Source organism: Bos indicus x Bos taurus, chromosome 18 (genome assembly GCF_003369695.1).
Source record: "Bos indicus x Bos taurus breed Angus x Brahman F1 hybrid chromosome 18, Bos_hybrid_MaternalHap_v2.0, whole genome shotgun sequence".
NCBI classification, from domain to species: Eukaryota; Metazoa; Chordata; class Mammalia; order Artiodactyla; family Bovidae; genus Bos; species Bos indicus x Bos taurus.
The window spans coordinates 29,088,528-29,109,744 of NC_040093.1; the positions used below are offsets into that span (position 1 = coordinate 29,088,528).

Sequence of the window (21,217 nt, forward strand, 5' to 3'; positions counted from 1 at the left end):
TTCAGAGCAATCAATTCAGGGTAAAAAAGGTACCCTGTGAGAAAGCCATATTTTAAAAGATCAGAGTCTAAACAGTGTTAAATTACTTAACCCAAATATGCTAAGAATAATAAAATTTATTGATGCTTTTCAGTAAGAAAGAAGCCAAAATGCATTACTTACATATCCAGTTAAAAGGAGCCAGTTAAGTTGTTCCCTTGGTTTTGCAATGAAACAAGCAAATCAATCTTTTCAATGTTCTGGTTGGTGTTTATAGAGGATGCCATTGGAGAATTCTCTGGCATTTGCTGAGAAAGAAGTGTTGTCACAGGTGGTTGGCCCTCGTTTTGTGGCTGGCCTGGTGGACTTATGGCCATCAACTGATCTGGCAATGTAGCTGGTCCAGAAGTTAAAAGCTGACTACAGTCTGCAGAGACATTGAAAACAGAGAAGCTACCTGATTAGTTATTTTCTGTTAAGATTCATAAGAAGGTATTTACTAGTGGCTGGGGTATATAAATGCATTATTTTGTTAAAAGTGAGGAACCTGACAGCCTCCAAAAAGGTTTTCATCAAACAGTAGTAGAATTCATCCTCGGTTGTCTCTAAGCAGTATAAAAATACAACACTGCTTAGTTATCAACATAAGTCCTATATAAGTTCCTTGGTACATAAACATTAAAGAAACGTGGGTTTCTACCTCCTTGGAAACTACTTGCTTTAACTGGCTGAAAATTTTTCTGTCGTTTGTACTTCATCTTCCTTTCAAGGTTATATCTCAAAATGGCAGACACATATATTTAGATATATCACCACCTTTAATCCTCCCAATATCCTTGTCAAGTTTGTAGTATTACCACCATTTTAGATGTGGAAAGTGAGGCTCATGCATGTCAAATAACCTGTCCAAGGTCTCAGTCTGTAAGTGGTACAGCTGGGACTTGAACTCACTTCTGTCCAACTACAATCTCTGCTCTTAAAACCACTGTGTTGTGCTTTCTCTGGTAACGATAACGTGACCATTTCAACCAATAACATTTAAGAAATGGGAAATTAGAAAGAGTTTCTTACTATTTTGAATGCCAAATAAGAACATTCCAGATGTCTGTTGAGAAGAGCCAGGAGAATTCTGTAGCTGGTTCATTGTACCTCCTGTAGTGTTGTGAAATAAAGTAGCCTGTGGTTGAGGTGAAGATGTGGCTCCCTGGATTCCAGGCATGTTGTTCTGAGGGGAATAAAGGGGAGACTGTTGCATGTCTTGTTGGTTCATACTGGTCTGCAATGCAGACATGGATGCTGGAGAGAGGAAGAGTGTTACTTGCTGCTCTTGAGAACTGGGTGACCCTTGGACCAACTGAATCTGAGGTGAGCTATGGAACAAGGAGGTCTGTGATGATTCGGATTGGGCAGGACCTGGGTTCTGAAGTGAGGAAACCGTGGTCTGGTTCTGAAATTGCATGGGCTGCTGCTCTTGATTCATTGGGGCCATATTATTTTGTTGATGGAAAATTGATTGGTTCTGCTGCTCCTGATTAGCCACTGGATTTTGACTTGGATTGAATATCATGTTTGGTGGTGGCTGCTTTTGAGACGCCATTGGTGCCATGGCGTTCTGGTTACTGAATAAAATGCTCTGTTGTTGCTGCTGCTGTTGTTGCTGCTGCTGCTGCTCCTGGGATGGAGAGTTACTCTGGATGGCAACTATTGAGTGCTGTGACTGAAAGATTGTTCCTTGTTGGTTTTGAGGCATTGGGTTAGGAGGAAGGGAGCCCAGGGAAACCTGAGGCTGAAACAGACCTTGCTGGGAGGGTTGTGCCTGTTCCTGGGAAAGCATAGGGGTCTGAATGTGTGATATTGGAGCCTGCTGCTGGAAAGCAGCTTGCTGCTCAGTGTTTGATGTTGACTGAAGTGGAGAAATTGAATTCTGAGCTGCAAAAAATGAAATCTGTTCTTCCTGGGCCACTGTGTTGGTTTGGAGATTATTCATTGGACTTTGGGAAAGAAATATGTTGGCTGACTGTTGGTCTTGAGGAACAGAAGAGCCCTGCAGCACAGCCATGGTATTTTGAGAGTGAAACATTGGAGGCTGCATTTGTTCAGAGGAGGCTGTAGAAGTCTGACTGTGGACAATAGGACTTGGACTATGAAAAATAGAACCTTGAGTTTCCTGGGAAAGGTTCTGAGGATCAGCAATAGGATTCTGAGGATGAAAAAGCTGAGCCTGTGAATGAGAAGACTGCTGCAAAAAATTCCCTGATTGAAGTGACATCATCTCATTACCTTGCTGGAATAAACCATTGCCTTGCTGCTGGGTACCACTATTTTGAACACTTATCATACTTTTTGTAGATGAAAAAAGGCCAACTTGAGGCTGACCGTCCCCACTATGTTGCATTTGGACCATGGTCTGAAAGACACTGTTCTGAATCTGTTTTGCTTGTGCTCCAGTCTCTTCTCCATCTCCTGAATTTGATGTCTGAAACAGGGTAGTGCCAGAAGTTGCAACCTGCTGTGTGGTAGTTGTAGTAGTTTCATTTCCAGAAACTGCCGGAGGAGAAGAAAACAATTCACATTGCATTTGCATGTCCTCATTGGCTGATAATGCGCTCATCATATGAGAAGTCTGCTGGTAAACTGGAGACTGCTGAAGGTTTCCATTTGCTGAAGCAGATGAAGGAAACAGCTCTGACTGAATCTGGGCAGCTGCCTGGCAGATACTCTGTTGCATCTCCATCACCATTGCAGCTGAGGAGTCCATCACTTGCTGTTGCTGCTGTTGCTGTTGCTGATTAGACAATGTGTTTTCATTCTGTGGGTGAACACTTTCAGCTCTTCCAGCTATTAAATTATCTGGTCTGGTATGGACTGCTGGTTCTGTTGAGGAAAACATTCCAGGGCTTACGCTATTTTGAATTTGACTGACTTGTTGAAAAATGTCTGCACTAAGTTGTTCTTGAACATTCTCGTTACCATCTGGAGCAGAAAATAAAACTGAAGATAACTGCTGTTGTGCCTCTAAAACTTGTTGGACCAAGTCAACATTTCCATTGCTGCCACTGGCAGTACTGCCTGTAAAACTCCCTGCCTGCAAGTGTTGTATCGTATTTTGTAGTTGCTGACTCACACTATTTGGTGATGGGAAAATATTTGATGAAATCTGCTGCTGTAAAGTCTGTGCTTGTTCTTGCAGTGGAGACTGCTGCTGTTGCTGTGATGTCTCAGTCAGGTGTGACAAGTTAACCACTGTACCATCTGACTGTAACACCTCTCTAGACTGAGTTTCTCTTGTTTGAAACTGTGTAGCCTGCTGTAGTAGTGCGTCATTGCTGGGCAGCTGACTAGACGCAGAAACTGCTGGAAAAGTACCAGGCTGTGAAATGTCCTGTGTTTGGATAGTTGTCAGGGTCTCTGGGTTGTATGCCTTGGGCTGAATCTGTTGTTGCTTTTCATTTTCAGAAGTTAAGTGGGAAGATGATGATGAAAAAGACCCATTTCCTGCTATGTGAGAGATATTTTCTAACGTTTGTTGAGTTGATCCAACTGTCTTTGTAGTCTAAAAAATAAAAGCCAAATAATATGTATATGTATAAATGAGCTCATATGATTCTTCAAAAATTATTATTATAAAAACATATGCAGGACCAATTTCCTAGTTTATATTATTATTCAGAAAACAAGTGTAAGACTATGATTATCAGTGATAATATTATATATTACTGTCATCAGGATTTTTAAAGAAGCACATAAACAAAGACAGTCAAACAATAGAAGTAGACACAGAAGAATAATCAGCTATTGATATGCTTAGGACAGTAAGTACACATTAATTCTATGGTTCATGAATTACTAGCAAATTTTAAAATATCTCCATTTGTGCATCACTTATAACATTATTGGGAAGGGGAAATAAGAGAAAAATGGAAAAGGAAAGAAGAATCTTTCTTGGAAAAAGGAAAAAAGAAATAAGAGAAAAAAGAAAAAAGGAAAGAACAGAAAGGAAATAAAATGTCTCTATAGTTTTGAAAATGTTAAACCTGTACTTTCATTATACCAAACATCACAAAGGTCCGGCTAATGCATGAATTCCTTTCTTGTCAAAAATGTATATTGGAAGTTGCCCTACAGGCTATTTTATTTGAATATAAAATCATTTACTCTACAAAGCAAAATTCATTAAGTGCAGCCAAAGAGAAACAGCTATAAGAGAAATAGGAAAAGTAAAAAAGCATCATCAGGGAAAAGAAATCAAACTACTCAAACTATAACTATTTTTATATTTGAGGTTAAGATGTGACAGGGCACTCACTAGTGAGTCAATATAGCTCACCTTAAAAATAGAAGGCGATCTTTTCTCTGCTGTTACTTCCATTGGAGTAATGTCTTCACTCTTAATCATAGTGCTTGATATGAGCGGAGTGATCAGAGGATTAGGAAGCATATTTACCTTATCTAAGTTACATCCAGTAGTTTTCATTGCTGTACACACACCAAAAGAAAAAAAAAGTTGAAAATCACTGAAATCAACTGTATCATTCTACTGTGTATTGATACCTTAGTCATGATTCAAAACACTAATTTTCTGATGCTCTGATAGTAGCATGAAGATACAAAATGTGCCCAAAGTGTGTCCTCCCTCTTTTTAAGTAGCAGTCCCTTGAGGACTCCTGGCAGTAGCCTGAGACTATGAGTTAAATATCAACAAGCTTGAGCACTCAGTTATCAAGTTATACCTCTCAGCACGCTTCAAAAGGCCCTGAATTACACTGCTGGACATGGCCATGCAGCCTGGAAATCTCCAGGAGGTTAAAGCTGCTCAGTTACAACTGTTATATTTTCCTCTTAGTATCTGGCTGCCGGGAAATTACAAAGTCAAACTTTGGGGGATTATAGGATTGCTTGAACATTTCTCTCCTCAACAAAACTCAAGCTTCTCAGTAGGATGCCATCAACTGACCAAACAGATTCACTTTTCTAAACTAATGTCTTAGAAAACTTGAATTTGCCAAGTTGACATATGAACACATTTTTCAAGAAAGGACTTAAGTTTTTTTCTTTTCAGAAATTTAAGTATGACTGATATTTTAGGTTTACCAATTAAATTTCCAAAGCAAAACCAGCAAGTATTTTTCTACTTCCATCTACTTCCATTTTCAGAAGTAGTTACAGATTAGAAACCAAGGAGAGGCAATATGTAGCAGATAGGTAGGTTCTACCACTTCATTCTAACTGCTTTCCCCCCTTGATTCTCTTTCTTCTTTTTTTGTCTATTTAAGCCTGCCACTGGCACTTAGTGGAGCATAGTGTTGAAGCATCACTGAAGGCAGGCTTCTGAATCGAACACATAGCCGAATTCTGAGCTAAGGTTTACCACTACTTTGAGACCCTGTGTAAAGAAATACAGATTCCTTAGAAAGCTTAGCTGTTAAACTTTTTTTTTTAGTTGAAAAACTAACAATATTTTATTAGCTTCAGGTGTACAACAAGGTGATTTAATATTTTAATACATAGATTTCTTAATTTGATACTGAAAAAGAAATCCTGGCTACAAAGAGGGTTTTAAAATGGAATATGGTATATAAGCAGGATAGTTATTTTTGTAAATATTTTGACTTAAAAATATTAGAAATCTTCTGGTCTTTATTCAACCTTTCTCACAGCCAATTGGCTAGAAACAATCACTATGAAAACTGATTATACTGGGGGAGGAAAAAGTGCCCACTGCTTTCATTACTCTAAGAAATCAATCATTTACGCATGAGTTCTGTTGATCTATTTTCACCTAGATTCTATCAATACCAACACAATTCAATTTCAATTCTGTCTGAGTCAAAGCTACAGATACAGGCAGGCATTTAAAAGTATTACAGGCCCACCTCAAAAGATAATTTGAAAGACAATTAGTATTGTCGTACGTTGATCCTGTAACATCAACTGCTATTCTTGCTTTTGGATTCTATTAGAATGTGAGTTTCATGAAGACAAGAGATTTTGTTGTTGTTGCCTGGTGCATACTAGGGAATAAATAAGTATTTGCTGAATGAAGAAACAAATGCTTTCTATGTCTGTACATAATGTCACATTTGTGTATCAAGTTCTAAATCTTATTGTAATTGATGGCTATTTTAAAGGATGTTATATGGAGGATTATGCCACAACACAAATTTAAGTCATTTATGTTGCTAAGACTTCATTATTAAAGCATAACTAATTAAATCTCTAAGAAGGACACCTGGGTGTTATACTAAAGCTCTGATTCCAAGGAATCACAAAAATAAGCCATTTGTCAAGGGAAATTCCTGCTTGAAAGCGACTGTCTTTTTAAAACTGATCAGGAATCTCCAGTTAATGATGTTGTACTTAAAAATGACAAATGAAAATTTTAAACAGATAAAATAGTTTGAAACTGAAAGTCGCTCAGTTGTGTCCGACTCTTTGTGACCCCATGGACTACATAGTCCATGGAATTCTCCAGGCCAGAATACTGGAGTGGGTAGCTTTTCCCTTCTTCCAGGGGATGGTCCCAACCAGGGATCAAACCCAGGTCTCCGACATTGCAGGTGGATTCTTTACCAGCAGAGCCACTAGGGAAGCCCAAGAATATTGGAGTGGGTAGCCTATCCCTTCTCCAGCAGAATTTCCTGACTCAGTAATCGAACCGGGGCCTCCTGCATTGCAGGCAGATTCTTTACCAACTGAGCTACCAGGGAAGCTTGATAAACAGTTTAGTATTCAATTTTATATCTTCATAAAATTATTTTACATGATTTCAGCTGATAAAATTGTCAAAATAAGGTCTGAAGTGTGAGAAAAAATAATACGTGTGTCTGTTTCTTATTCATTTTTTAATCTTGTAAGATTTTGATTAAATGACTATATCATTTTACTACCAAAAATTAAACATAGTGTTTAACACCTTTTAACCTTCCATCTACAATCTTGTATGAGAAATTTCACACTGGATGAGATTAGCATCCCTGATACTCTAGGAAAAAAACATCTAAGCGTTTTTGGGGAAAAGCATGAAACCATCAAAGCTGGAAAAGGAAAGATCACAAATGTCCCTAACTTTCTTTAATGATTGTTTAATTATGCTATTATTAACCTAATGCACATGGTTTGAATTATTATTGCTTAGATGTTACCTTACACACTAAAACTTGATCTATCTTTTAAAATCCTAGCTAAGTGACCTTCAGCAAATTATAGAACCTCTCTGGAATCTTGATTTCCTCATCTGTGAAATGAGAATCATAAATTATCCACCTCAGAGTTTGGCTAAACAAGATAATGCTGGTGAAGAGTGTGGCATGCTGACTAGCACTTAATATATGTTCAAGAAATATATGTTCTGCTTTGGTTATCCAAAGCAGAGACTTGTAAATTGTCCTGTAGTTAAATCAGATAATTATGCACTTCAGTTCAGTTCAGTTGCTCACTTGTGTCCAACTCTTTGCAACCCCATGAACCGCAGCACATCAGGCCTCCCTGTTCATCACCAACTCCCGGAGTTTACCCAAACTCGTCCATTCAGTTGGTGATGCCATCCAACCATCTCATCCTCTGTCATCCCCTTCTCCTCCTGCCCTCAATTTTTCCAAGCATCAGGGTCTTTTCAAATGAGTCAGTTCCTCGCATCAGGTGGCCAAAGTATTGGAGTTTCAGCTTCAACATCAGTCCTTCCAAATGAACACCCAGGACTGATCTCCTTTAGGATGGACTGGTTGGCTCTCCTTGCAGTCCAAGGGACTCTCAAGAGTCTTCTCCAACACCACTGTTCAAAAGCATCAATTCTTTGGCACTCAGCTTTCTGTACAGTCCAACTCTCACATCCATATACGACTACTGGAAAAACCCATAGCTTTGACTAGATGGACCTTTGTTGACAAAGTAATGTCTCTGCTTTTTAATATGCTGTCTAGGTTGGTCATAACTTTCCTTCCAAGGAGTAAGCGTCTTTTAATTTCATGGCTGCAGTCACCATCTGCAGTGATTTTGGAGCCCCCAAAAATAAAGTCAGCCACTGTTTCCATATCTATTTGCCATGAAGTGATGGGACCGGATGCCATGATCTTCGTTTTCTGAATGTTGAGCTTTAAGCCAACTTTTTCACCCTCCTCTTTCATCAAGAGGCTCTTTAGTTCTTCTTCACTTTCTGTCATAAGGGTGGTGTCATCTTCATATCTGAGGCTTTTGATATTTCTCCCAGCAATCTTGATTCCAGCTTGTGCTTCATCCAGCCTAGTGTGTCTCATGATGTACTCTGCATATAAGTTAAATAAGCAGGGTGACAATATACAGCCTTGACGTACTCCTTTTCCTGTTTGGAACCAGTCTGTTGTTCCATGTCCCAGTTCTAACTGTTGCTTCATGACCTGCATACAGGTTTCTCAAGAGGCAGGTCAGCTGGTCTGGTATTCCCATCTCTTGAAGAATTTTCCACAGTTTGTTGTGATTCACACAGTCAAAGGCTTTGGTACAGTCAGTAAAACAGAAGTAGATGTTTTTCTGGAACTCTGTCATTTTTTTAATGATCCAGCAGATGTTGGCAATTTAATCTCTGGTTCCTCTGCCTTTTCTAAAACCAGCTTGAACATCTGGAAGTTCATGGTTCACGTACGGCTGAAGCCTGGCTTGGAGAATTTTAAATATTACTTTGCTAGTGTGTGAGATGAGTGCAATTGTGCAGTAGTTCGAGCATTCTTTGGCATTGCCTCTCTCTGGGACTGGAATGAAAACTGACCTTTTCCAGTCCTGTGGCCACTACGGAGTTTTCCAAATTTGCTGGAATATTAAGTGCAGCACTCTCACACCATCATCTTTCAGGATTTGAAATAGCTCAACTTGAATTCTATCACCTCCACTAGCTTTGTTTGTAGTGATGCTTCCTAAGGCCCACTTGACTTCACATTCCAGGATGTCTGGCTCTAGGTCAGTGATCACACCATGGTGATTATCTGGGTTGTGAAGATCTTTTTTGAACAGTTCTTCTGTGTATTCTTGCCACCTCTTCTTAATGTCTTCTGCTTCTGTTACGTCCATACCATCTCTGTCCTTTATCGAGCCCATCTTTGCATGAAATGTTCCTTTGGTATCTCTAATTTTCTTGAAGAGATCTCTAGTCTTTCCCATCCTATTGTTTTCCTCTATTTCTCTGCACTGATCACTGAGGAAAGCTTTCTTATCTCTCCTTGCTATTCTTTAGAACTCTGCATTCAAATGGGTATATCTTTCCTTTTCTCCTTTGCTTTTCACTTTTCTTCTTTTCACACTAGTGCATAATTCCTAATTAATCTATTTTGGAAGTGTTGATGGTCAGAAATTATAATGGCAAGCAATACTGAACTGTATATGTGAATGCTGAATTCTACTATGACACAGGGAAAAATTCCATGGAATTTGATAAAATGTATTAAGGATATTATGCCCCTTAAAAATATAAGTATATAAAATTTTTAAATTTAACTCATGAATTTAATGGCAAAAATGTAAGAAAAAGCTAGAATTATAGAATAAATCAATGACCATTATGTAACTGACATCTTAACATATAATGGCACAAAAGCATCATGATTGAGTGTCACAGATGTATTAGAAATCTGCTACGAAAAGAGTCTACTCTAACGCATTATAACATCCTGAAGACATTGTTATTGTCTGCTTGGAAATAATGATATCAGAAGAAAGAATGGTACCTAAAGCAACTTTTTCAAATGCCAATAGTTCTTATTTTGGTTCTTCAGCCTCAACGTTAAGTCCTACTCACTGGCAGCAAGAAGCTTTATACAGCTATTTTTCATACCTTATCGTACCCTATTATACTTTTAAGATTTTTAATATTAGGGAATAAAAAACAAAACAAAAACTCCTTAACTGTAACATATGTTTTTTAAAAAGTTGTTTATATGGCAAATGAATGGAAATATCAAGTTAGGAAGCAAGTTTCTGCATTCAGTGAAGTTAAACAAGTATTTATTTTACAATATCAAAGATAACCTGCTAACTATTTCAAGTACACAACAGTAAATAAAATAGTAAGGTTTGTTAGAGAAAATATATAGCATCACTGATTTACAATTTTTGAGCATAATTAACTTGGTACCTTTCATGGCTTCTTCGAAAGAGCAAGGTCTTGCCGGACTAGATATTTCCTTCTTTACATTCACATTCAAAGCAACAGATGCTGTTATTAAACAAAAAAGATTAATGTATTTATTTAGACTTATCCTGAAAAATATATATCTTAAAATTCTTTAACAGGAGTATTTTCTCACAAAGCATTATTAAATTATTTGTTCAGCAGAAATTCTAGGTTCAGATGAGTTTTTATAATCTATAATCACCAGTTTACCCTCTAAAATGCACCACTCTCCAAGTGGGCAGAAACATATGCTTATTATTAAAACAAAATAAAAATAACAGCAACTTTTAAAAATCTTTCTTGTAACAATACAAATGAGAAGATTGACATGACATCTTTAAAAACGTATTAATACCAAATATACTGTAACACTAGCATGAAAAAAATTCACCATTCACCTATGTAAATGATTTTAAAAATACTGATTCAGAAACATAATTGAGAATTTTTTTTAAAAACTGTGCTGAATATACAAAATACATAGTATTACTTTTTTATAAAGCCTTAGAAATAATAATCTTTGCTATTATTAATGAAGAATTGCTACATTATTATATCTGCACATATCAAGTACACCTACTATGAAAATTTTAAATTTAATAAGCATAAGAGTAGTGATCAGTTCTGAATGGTAAAGTTAAATTCCAACTAAAAAGGTTTTCTTAAATTGACTGTATAGTAATTTTATTTAAATAGATGCTAATTTCTATTTTTCAATGTATTTATATTCCTTAACTTATTCAAAATAAGAACTGAGCCAATTTATTATCAATTTATTCTTGACATCATAATGCAAAATGATGGTTAGAGAATATTAGGATAATTAACTGTGAACAAAGAGACAAAATGTACATGTTTCCTAAGAATGAGGTTAAAACATTTATCTAAGCATGCTGTATGTAAGGGCCAACAAATGATAATCTGAACGAACTGTTAATTGAATGAAATTATCAACTGAATAGAATTGACTGGAAAAGAAATTCATAGACAATTTTAAAGCATAACATTTATTCTAACAATTACAGATTTAAGAATGAAAACTAATCTTCAAAAAATTTTTAAGTTTCTACTTTAAACACAAGTTTTAGTCATTTGTTTTTAAAGCAACAAAAAATTATGAATAAGTATTTTATCCTCCATTTCTTAGAGCAATTACCACTGCAGAGTCACTGCAAAAAACAACTAATATGATTTCTGTGTCTTAAAAGATGGAAGTAAAACAAATTAATGGTCAAGCAATGGTTCAGTGACTAGCAATGAAACACAGGTTTTTTAAGTCTGCAAAATAATGGTCTAAAAGGATGCACATGTAATGTATTTTTGGCAGTATAGACTCAGAGGGCTTTAGAGGGGCTTGTGTCTGGCAAAGCATGCAGAGCCAGTTTACGTTCACTTGAGCCCTTGCTCCAATCCTACTTTTAGACTACATACCCAAGTACATAAGATACCAAAATTTTCTGCACAACTACTCTATAGACTGTGTGTGCCATCTTAAGCCTACAGGGTGAACAGAGCTTAGGAGCATCAGCTGGTGCATCAAGGCCCTCCAGGTGGAGGATGGAGCCAGGAGAGGGAAAAGAAGGGTGGCAGGCTGGGAAATCCTTTCTTCATGTTGCCATATTCCAGTTTGGACCTCCAAGCAGTCTGAAAATCCTAAATTCAAATCTGGCCTTCCAGGTTATTATGAAGGTATCTAGGTCAAATTAGGATAAAATATATTTATTTGTTCTTTTTTTGTCTGTAACTTAAATATTTTGACAAAATGGTGTAGCAGTCACCATTTCTACTCTTAACTCACAAAAATGAGGGTGGGTCTTGTTTTAGCTGTTATAATTACTATGTGCTAAGTCTCATCAGTCATGTCTGACTCTGTGTGACCCCATGGACTGTAGCCCACCAGGCTCCTCTGTCCATGGAATTCTCCAGGCAAGAATCCTGGAGTGGATTGCCATTCCCTTCTCCAGAGGATCTTCCTGACCCAGAGATCGAACACGCTATCTCTCACATTTCCTGCATTGGCAGGCAGGTTCTTTACCACTAACACCATCTGGGAAGCCCTATAATTATAATTATTATATGCCACTGAATATGCAAATCTTTAACCACAGTCCCCAGCTGAGTCAAAACAGCAACTAGTTTATCATAATGAGACAGTGCAAATTACCATAACCAAGTTTTCCTGAAATATTCTCTCATGTGCACACCTAAAAAGACATTCACATTTTATAAAATACAAAAAAGTGAAATTATGGGAAGATTCTTTAATTAGCTATATCATAAAGGCATAAACTGAAGCATTAGATCTCACTATAAAATTTGCACAAAATATATTTATTCAAATAAGAGTTTCTGAGAGCAACTGCAGTCTAGTATATATAAAAAACAAGGGGGAAAAACATAAAAGAATAAACATATGTCAGTGATGGTCTAAATGTGGCCAAATATAGCCAATTAGTATAGGCTTTATATTTGGTAATTTATCAAAGGAAAAATTTTAATAATGAGCATTCATCACTAAGAAATGAAGATTCATAGTGCTGATGCTAAGCACTTCAAAGTCCTGAAGTTCTTTATTATTGATCAATAAAAAGAAACAAAAACAACAAAATCTCAGTATTTTAAGGATGGTAGAACTTTAAAGCTATTCCCCCTCCCCCTCCACACACTTCCTTCTCCCCTTCCCATATGAATGCATTAATTACTGTATGGCATTTTTCTCCTTCTATGAGCAAGCTTCTTTTCACATAAAATACTAAATATTCTAGCAATTACTAAAATGCTTTAACTACCATTAGTTTTAAATCAAACTTTCTTGGATTTTTGAGACTTTCCTAGAAAGAAAACAATCAACTGTTTGATTTTTAAGTATAAACCAGTATCCTCTTTCCTAGTTTTGTTGAAGCCAGTATATTATTTCCAAACTTTGTCTTTTTCTGTCTGAAATTTCTACATGTAATCTTTTATTCTGAGACAAACACTAAAATAATTTCATAAGGGCTATATTATGGCATACTTATGTAACAAACTGGTGGGAAATAACCAATGTTGTGAAAGTTGGACATGATTTACAAAAGAAAACGGGAACAGATAACATTAAGTGATAGAGAATAATTGTCAAGACTAATTATAACTCTGTTGTAGCTACTGTGTTCAACACTTCTGTTACCAGGCTTTCTTTTCTTGCTATCATTTTTCACTTTGCACCTCACTGAATTCTGAACAATTTGGGAAAAATGTTATCAGTAAACTTGGAGATATGGAAGAACTTCTAATTCTGGAGCATGCCTGAGATACGAATGGAGTAAATCAATGGCAGCATGGCAGCAGCCAAGTCTACATCAACAAAATACCTGAAGCATTTCCATTTCCAAAATGTTTCCTCTACTTTTCCAGGAAAGGGCTTCTCCAGGCAACTAAATGAATGTAGGTAAAAATCTCATAAGATATTTCTTACCCAGAGATATAAATTTTAAAACAACTGCTCTGGTTTCTAAAGCACCTGTTTTACCTAAATGCTTAAAATTATTTTTAAAATACTTATTCACCAGAAGTCTTTGATATTTTTGACTACACAAATTAGAAAATGTTATAGGCATATGACTCTATTTGTGATATTATCACTTATCTCTCTGAGATTATCTTTCACCTCTCCCAAAATGCATCCTGTAAGACAGCCAGACTGAAAACTACTAGCAGTTTCCTAAAGTAGTCACTTTCACCTTTCTGTACATAAGAGGTATTCAATGAATGGTAATTCTTACCTTATTATACAAGGAGTACTTGTATGATAACTCTGGAGAGCCTGACTTCAGAGAATTCCTAACTTTTCTTTTATTACTAGACCCTAAGGCAGAAACAGTTCTCTTAACTAAGAGTAAAAGCAGGGTTTGGTGACCATCTTCTTGGGAAATAATGACACCTCCAAAAAATACTGGTATCAATTTACCTTTGCACACTACTTCCTCTTTTAGGTTGGCTAGTCTTCATATTCTTCTGAAGAAGCAGAAATGGATTACTCCTTTTGATTCAGAACTTTTTATTTTGACATACCTGGGTCTGGAGTGTAAGTGAAAGGCTGAACATCATGAGATCTTCCAGCATTGGTTACTACATATATTCCCACTGCTACTGGCAAAGTTATATGTTGATCATGATATGGGGGAACCTTCACAATAAGATGATTCTAATTGAAAGAAAATTATAAGAGGCAGAAATAAAGCAATATGTAAATTAAAAATTTGAAATAAAATATTATAATTAAGTACTTTCCTGTTAGCTGTAAAGCTTAAAAAGTTTGACTAGGGGTTCGGATCCATGGGCATCATGACATTAATCTTAAAATTGCTTTTAAGGTAAAATACCAATGTTCTGCAATGGCATAAAAGGTCCCTGTCCTGTCAACTTTCTCTCATTCCCATTCTCCTCTAGCTTGTTACACTCCAGTCACACTGACTTTCTTACACTAACACACTAAATTCATTTTTACCTCAGAGCCTTACAACTTTGCTATTCTTTTTCACTGGAATACTATTCTCCTTTATCTCTTTAAATATCCAGTCCCTTACCCATTTCCAGGTCTCATTCAAATGTCATCTCCTCAGAGAAGCCTTCTCTGACCATCCTCTTTAAAGTGGCACCCCTCTCCAATCTGATCACAGAATCCTGTTTATTTCTTATCACCACCTGAAATTACTGTGATTATCTGCTTGTTTTTTGTCTCCTTTACAACCACAAGAATGCAAGTTCCAAGAGAAGCTAGGATGTTCTGTTCTTCATCCCATCTCCACTATTAAGCTCCTCACACAGAAATACTCAAATAGATTTGTTGAAAAAAAGAATGAATATATTTTCAAGAAAAAAAATTGCCCACCAAGCACAATGTCAGTTACCATATGCTTTGTAAACCTTAACGGTGGTATGTACTTTGCAGTGCAGTTCACTGCTTTCTAACCACTAACAACTAATTCTCATTTAGTCTATTTAAATTTTAAATATTTCAATTTGTACTTAAAACTAGTAACTAATTCTCATTTAAAGTCAACAGAGTTCAGTTTACCCAAAACCCAGTAAATCGAGGTCATTTCTATGTGTGTGAAAATAGTGGTAGACGCATCCTTTTAAGAGAAGGGAAGAGTTCCATAAATGCTTCAGCAGCACTTATTCAAGGGGACTACATCTTCTTAGAAGATACCATGAACTGCATCTGACTTATTCTCTTTTTCCCTGCTACGTTATAGTACTGGAAAGAACAGCAAAAGGTAGTGACTGTGCTTTTGTATTCAGTATGTGATATGCAGGAGGCCAATGGTGACAGCTGAGGATGAAATGAGTTTAATGTCATTTTTTACTTATTCAGACTCTGGAAGTTGGCTGACTCAGTTGAACAGAACATGACAAATGAGGCCAAGAGTTTGATTTTTGAGTACTTAATTTGTTTCTAAGCCATCTTAAAACATGCTCTGAAATAATCATAAATTTAAAAATAGCTTCTTATTTATGGCAACAGTAGAATGCTTTCTGAGTCCAGTTAGCTATCTCAAAAAAATCACACTTCTAATTCAGGTGGAAAAATATATAAATGTATACATCCACAGGAATTAGGGGGCAAAAATTTGAAAGCACATACTCAATTGTATATGAAGCCATCAAAAAATATATCTGCATTAACTCAAATTCTAAGAAATAAGAATTTTAAAATCTTGCCCACCTTCATTTTTCCTCCTTTGCTTAAACACTGCAACTACATCAAAAGCAGTTCTACCTACAGTTAAGATGGCTGAATGGATGGACTTCTGAAGTATCTTCCCAGTCTTAAGATTATTTGACCAACTCAATAACTGAAATTATTCTTCCAAATAAAAAATTTGTTCTTGGTAATCAGTAACAGAATTAGTATCTAAAAGTCAGATGAATATATATACACACACATATATATATATTTTTAATCTTTTACTCCACTTGTTTTAGAGAGTCTAGTTAAACAAACCTAATTTGAAACTTCTTAAAAACCAAATGAACAAATTATTCACACATCCTCAATCTGAAATCATGAAATTCTACAAATGATTTAAATTAAAAACTAAGTAAAAAAAACCTAATCTCAAAAATTAAGAGCAATTAACTACCACTGAACTAGGAGTACAATACACACAAAACATACAAAGGGCTGGGAGGCCTGTGGAGCAGGTAGAATGTTTTCTGAGGTAAAAAGGGAAAAATATCTAAATTTTAATTTCTTAGAAAAATCTGGTTGGATTCAAAATAACAATTTTCTTTATCCCAGCAGGTAATCGTTTTTCAGAGTTTATAAGCAATGGTGCTAGACATTTTTCACTTTCCTAAGGAATAATTTATCATTGTCAAAATTGTCATTTTGCAGTTGGGGATATACACATAAAAATAACTGGAGACACAAAACAAATTCCTAATAAAACCACTTTGAAAACATATAACTTCAAAACTCTCAAGTCTTTGTTTAGCCTAGTTGTTCCCCAAAATTCTGAGGATCTTTTAGGCATTTCTTCCGAGAATTTTCTTTACATATTTCTACTGAAAATTCCATCTTCTTCAAAGCTCCACCTTATTTTTTTTTATTCTTACTCTCTAAAAAATACAATATAAAGAACCCAGAAGACTAGAAGTTGAGAAATTATAATCTATACATTTTTCTATTTTTAATAGGCTAATGTCTATTTCATGTTCTGTAAAACAAGTTATACTTATTCATACTATAGACCTCTGATACAAATGAACTTACTCACAAAATATAAACAGATTCACAGACTTTGAAAATAAACTTATGCTTACTAAAGGGGAAAGGTGGGAGGGAGGGATAAATTAGAAGTTTGGGAACTTACATATAGGCATTACTATATATATATTACTATATATATATTATATATAAAATAGATAATCAACAAGAACCTACTGTACAGCACAGGAAACTCTACTCAATATTCTGTAATAAAATTTACCCATATTAATTACCTATATGGGAAAATAATCTGAAAAAAGAATGGATATATGTATACCTGTACACTTTGCTGTACACTGGAAACTAACATAACATTGTAAATCAACTATACTCCAATATAAAGTAAATAATTAAGTGAAAAAAACAAAAGCTAAAAAAAAAAAAGAGCTCTCCTAGGCTCTAAAATACTTGCTTCTAGTTTCCTTTTAAAATCACCTCCACATGCAAGCTGCTAATCTCTCCTCCTTTCTTTTAAAACCAATTTATCTTTCAAAACAATACATATATATGCTGCAGTCTGTGGGGTCGCTCAGAGTTGGACACAATTGAGCGACTTCACTTTCATTTTTCACCTTCATGCATTGGAGAAGGAAATGGCAACCCACTCCAGTATTCTTGCCTGGAGAATCCCAGGGATGGGGGAGCCTGGTGGGCTGCCGTCTATGGGGTCGCACAGAGTCGGACACGACTGAAGCAACTTAGCAGCAGCAGCAGAGAGGAAATTTGTATTTAAGATATGTATCTTATATGTACATTTAATAGGCAATTAAGGCCCTACAGAATTCATCTAAAGTTGTTAAAATGGGAGTAGATATAATGACAATGTGCCTATTGCTCTTGGTATACATGAGTATGAGATATATTATGGCGTTGACTAGAAGAGCCAAATATTAACAAAGGATTATTTTCCCAGACTTTGTTTGCCTTAATTTTCAAGTAATAAAAAAGTTTAATACCTGATGAGTTGATTTTTGGAGTTTCAAATGAATAGCTATCACAATTATATTTGCAATTTGCAAAGTCATCATTAAATGGTCTTTTCTACTTTACCATCTTCTGGTCATTTTTTGTTCTTGTAGAGGCCCTTTTAACTTTTCATTATAGGCCCATTATTTCTTTATTGACCACACTCAAAGTTTCTTTACTTTTAATGTATTTTCTGATCATACTTTCTTCTAAATGTTTAATTTTTGTGTTTTTTTTCTTTAATATAATATAATCTTTAGGATTTATTTTGTATATCTCAGCTCTGATTCCACTCTAACACACTTCCCAGAAAGCCCTTTAGAAAGAAAGAAAAAAAGAAAGTTTTCTCTGAAAAAGATAAAAAAATAGCAAAACCACAGAATTAATGAAAGATCATATTATGATTTACCCTGTTTACATACTTGCTTGCAAGAACCCCAGGGCCTCTATATATAGCCACCAAATGAGGATATAATTCCTTTCCATTCCACCAAATTTTTATGATTATTCTGCATTAATCCACTGTATAACTTGTTTTACAGAGCATGAAATAGACATTAGCCTATTAAAAATAGAAAATTCCAAAAAAAAAAAGAGAAAATTCCATCTTCTTCAAAACTCCACTTTATTTTTTTTTTATTCTTACTCTCTAAAAAATATAATATAAAGAACCCAGAAGGCTAGAAGTTGAGAAATTATAATCTGATTTGTGTTCTTTTGCTATAATAAAACTGATATTGTTAAGTACAGTGCTTTCCTGAGTTCTGTGAGTTCTACTAGCAAATCTTTGGGGGTAGTGGAAACCCTTGAATTTGAAGCCAACTGTTCAGAAGTGAGACCTGTTCAGGGGACCCCTGAACGTGCAGCTGGTGTCTGAAGTGAGGGCACTCTTAGGCAACACTGTACCTTTAGCTTTGAGTTTGGCAATATATTGGATGCATAATGTTAAATTTCTTTATTTTTTTCAGAACACAAAGGAATTTTTAAAAATTTTAAACCAAAAATGAATATACACCGAGGTCCTACAAATACAGACTCTAAGTGTAATAAGTAGTGCTTCTGAATGCAAAAGGTAAGGAACAAATATAAAACACCTGGCACACAGCAGGTACTCAATAAATAAGTTTCTCTTATTAAAAAGTAGGTGAAGATAACCCAAGGATAATCCAAAGTAGGTAGAGATAGCAAATAAATATTAGGAAAGACATGTTTCATTTATTAACAACGGTAATTTTCTCATGGTCTTAACTTTCCAAATACAGAACTGTCATTTCTAGCATCAGTGGAATAAATCTATTTCAGTTAAAGAAACTCAAGAAAGAAACTTTAAATGATTTACTTCAATTCCATATAAATAAGAAATTTAATCTGTTGATTTAGGAAAATCTTGGAGCAAAACTCAGTTTCTCAGAGAATAAACAATCAAACTATAAAAAGTTTAAATTATACCTGATGAAATAATTCCATATCAATTTCAGCTTCTGACTTCCAAGAGTTTTCATCTGATTGAAATAAAAAACAGTGACTTACTAAAATTATGAAAAATTTTTTACTTTGTAGCTACAACTATATCTTCATAACAAAGTGAAACACCCAACAATTTCTAAGGCAGTGTTATGCCTACTTACCAGAAACATTTTCTTGGAAAATAACTTTAGTTCCTTTCAGAAAGTTCTTGCCAATTAAAAATACTTCTTCCTCTCCTTTCACCGAACAGCTATGCAAGCTCTTCTTTAAGATTTCTGGCACTCCTGCTGGTTGAGCTGTAGGTATATATAAGCATTCCATAAGAAGAACCACCAATACATTTCTTACCTAAAATCAACTCTCAATTATTCAGTTCTGTAAGTTGTCTTTGTTGACCCCTGAATTTGCCTTCTTTTATTCTACAGTGCAGGGGACCCTGGTTCGATTCCTGGGTTGGGAAGATCTGCTGGAGAAGGGATAGCCTACCCACTCCAGTATTCTTGGGCCTCCCTGGTGGGTCAGAGGGTATAAGAATACACCTGCAATGTAGGAGACCTGGGTTCAATTCCTGGGTAAAGATCCCCTGGAGAAGGGAATGGCTACCCACTCCAATATTCTGGCCTGGAGAGTTCCATGGACAGAGGAGCCTGGCAGGCTATAGTTCTTGGGATTGCAAAGAATTGGACACAACTGAGCAACTTTCACTTTCATTCTGCAAATTAAAATTTACCATAACAGAAAGCAAAGTTACATACCATCTTTGTTTTCTCATTACATGAAAAAAAAAAAAAAAAAGGTGTAAAATATGAACTTGGTCATGTTTTTAACATTCAAAAAAAATCAATTTAATAACAAACATCTCACAATCCTAACCTTAAAAATGTTAGCTGTGCTACACCTTCACAAGACTTCTGAGGCAAAGTGAGCCTCTGGGTGGTATTAAGAGTATCTTTAAGGATCCAGATCTAGGACTTAGAGGCTCTAAATGAAAAGAACACCTAAAAACAGACTGAATCCATTTCAGAATAATTCTTCCTACCAGAGGATCTCCCTGAATTAGGATACCTTGAGGATAAAAATAAAACACACTCATTTTTCAGTTATAAAGACTAACTAATCACTAGTAAATTAACAAAGAGATAGAGAAGTACTGAGGAGGATCCAGATCTAAAAAACTATAACTGGCTTACTAATCTTCCTGATTTTCTTAGGAAAATTTAATATGTACTGTTTAGTAAAATAGGTTCCAAAATTTCCCCAAACATTTCACATTCTGATGTACACTATAAATATCCAAGAATTGGGTGTAGTACACAGTTTTCTCAATATATTTGACCCCAGAAACATTCTTTGATATTGACACCTAAGGACTAGGTTTCCACCAGAGTACTCCCTGGAATACTGGTTAATGCAAATACCTACCTTTTAGGTACTCAGAAAACTACTCCCTTAAGATTAAGCACTTTGAAACCAATTACATCATTTGTTGTTTTAGTAAATCCTAATAACATACTAATTACACAATATGTATATTATATCTGTAACATATAACAACAAACCTAATAACGTACTGCAAAAGTAATTTTAAACATGGCTGTATAACTCATCAACTTCTAAATTAATGAGATAGTCTAATATATGTTGAATGTTACAAACCTCTGTCCATATTCTTCAGGCATTCTGTCTACCAGATCTAATCCCTTGAATCTATTCGTCATTTCCACTGTATAATCATAAGGGATTTGATTTAGGTCATACCTGAATGGCCTAGTGGTTTTCCCTACTTTTTTCAATTTAAGCCTGAATTTTACAACAAGGAGCTCATGATCTGAGCCACAGTCAGCCCCAGGTCTTGTTTTCGCTCACTGTATAGAGCTTCTCCATTTTTGGCTGTAAGAATATCATCAGTGTGA

The 21,217-nt window shown here is 35.5% G+C and overlaps 1 protein-coding gene across 10 annotated transcripts in view; it reads right to left on the reverse strand.

Moving 5' to 3' along the window:
- The window catches only part of NFAT5 (nuclear factor of activated T cells 5), a 119,395-nt gene that overhangs the window by 8,122 nt on the left and 90,056 nt on the right, over nucleotides 1-21,217 (reverse strand). For 9 of the 10 annotated variants that reach the window (XM_027516126.1, XM_027516121.1, XM_027516119.1 and 6 more), the window contains 7 exons: nucleotides 19,466-19,600; nucleotides 19,287-19,339; nucleotides 14,168-14,300; nucleotides 10,079-10,159; nucleotides 4,307-4,455; nucleotides 1,051-3,532; nucleotides 163-406 (listed from right to left, as the gene is read on the reverse strand). In XM_027516126.1, coding sequence (XP_027371927.1) covers nucleotides 171-406; nucleotides 1,051-3,532; nucleotides 4,307-4,455; nucleotides 10,079-10,159; nucleotides 14,168-14,300; nucleotides 19,287-19,339; nucleotides 19,466-19,600 — 3,269 coding nt within the window. In that variant the 3' untranslated portion in view covers nucleotides 163-170. The remainder of the gene's footprint in view (nucleotides 1-162; nucleotides 407-1,050; nucleotides 3,533-4,306; nucleotides 4,456-10,078; nucleotides 10,160-14,167; nucleotides 14,301-19,286; nucleotides 19,340-19,465; nucleotides 19,601-21,217) is intronic. The other variant, XM_027516120.1, reaches the window with a different exon arrangement.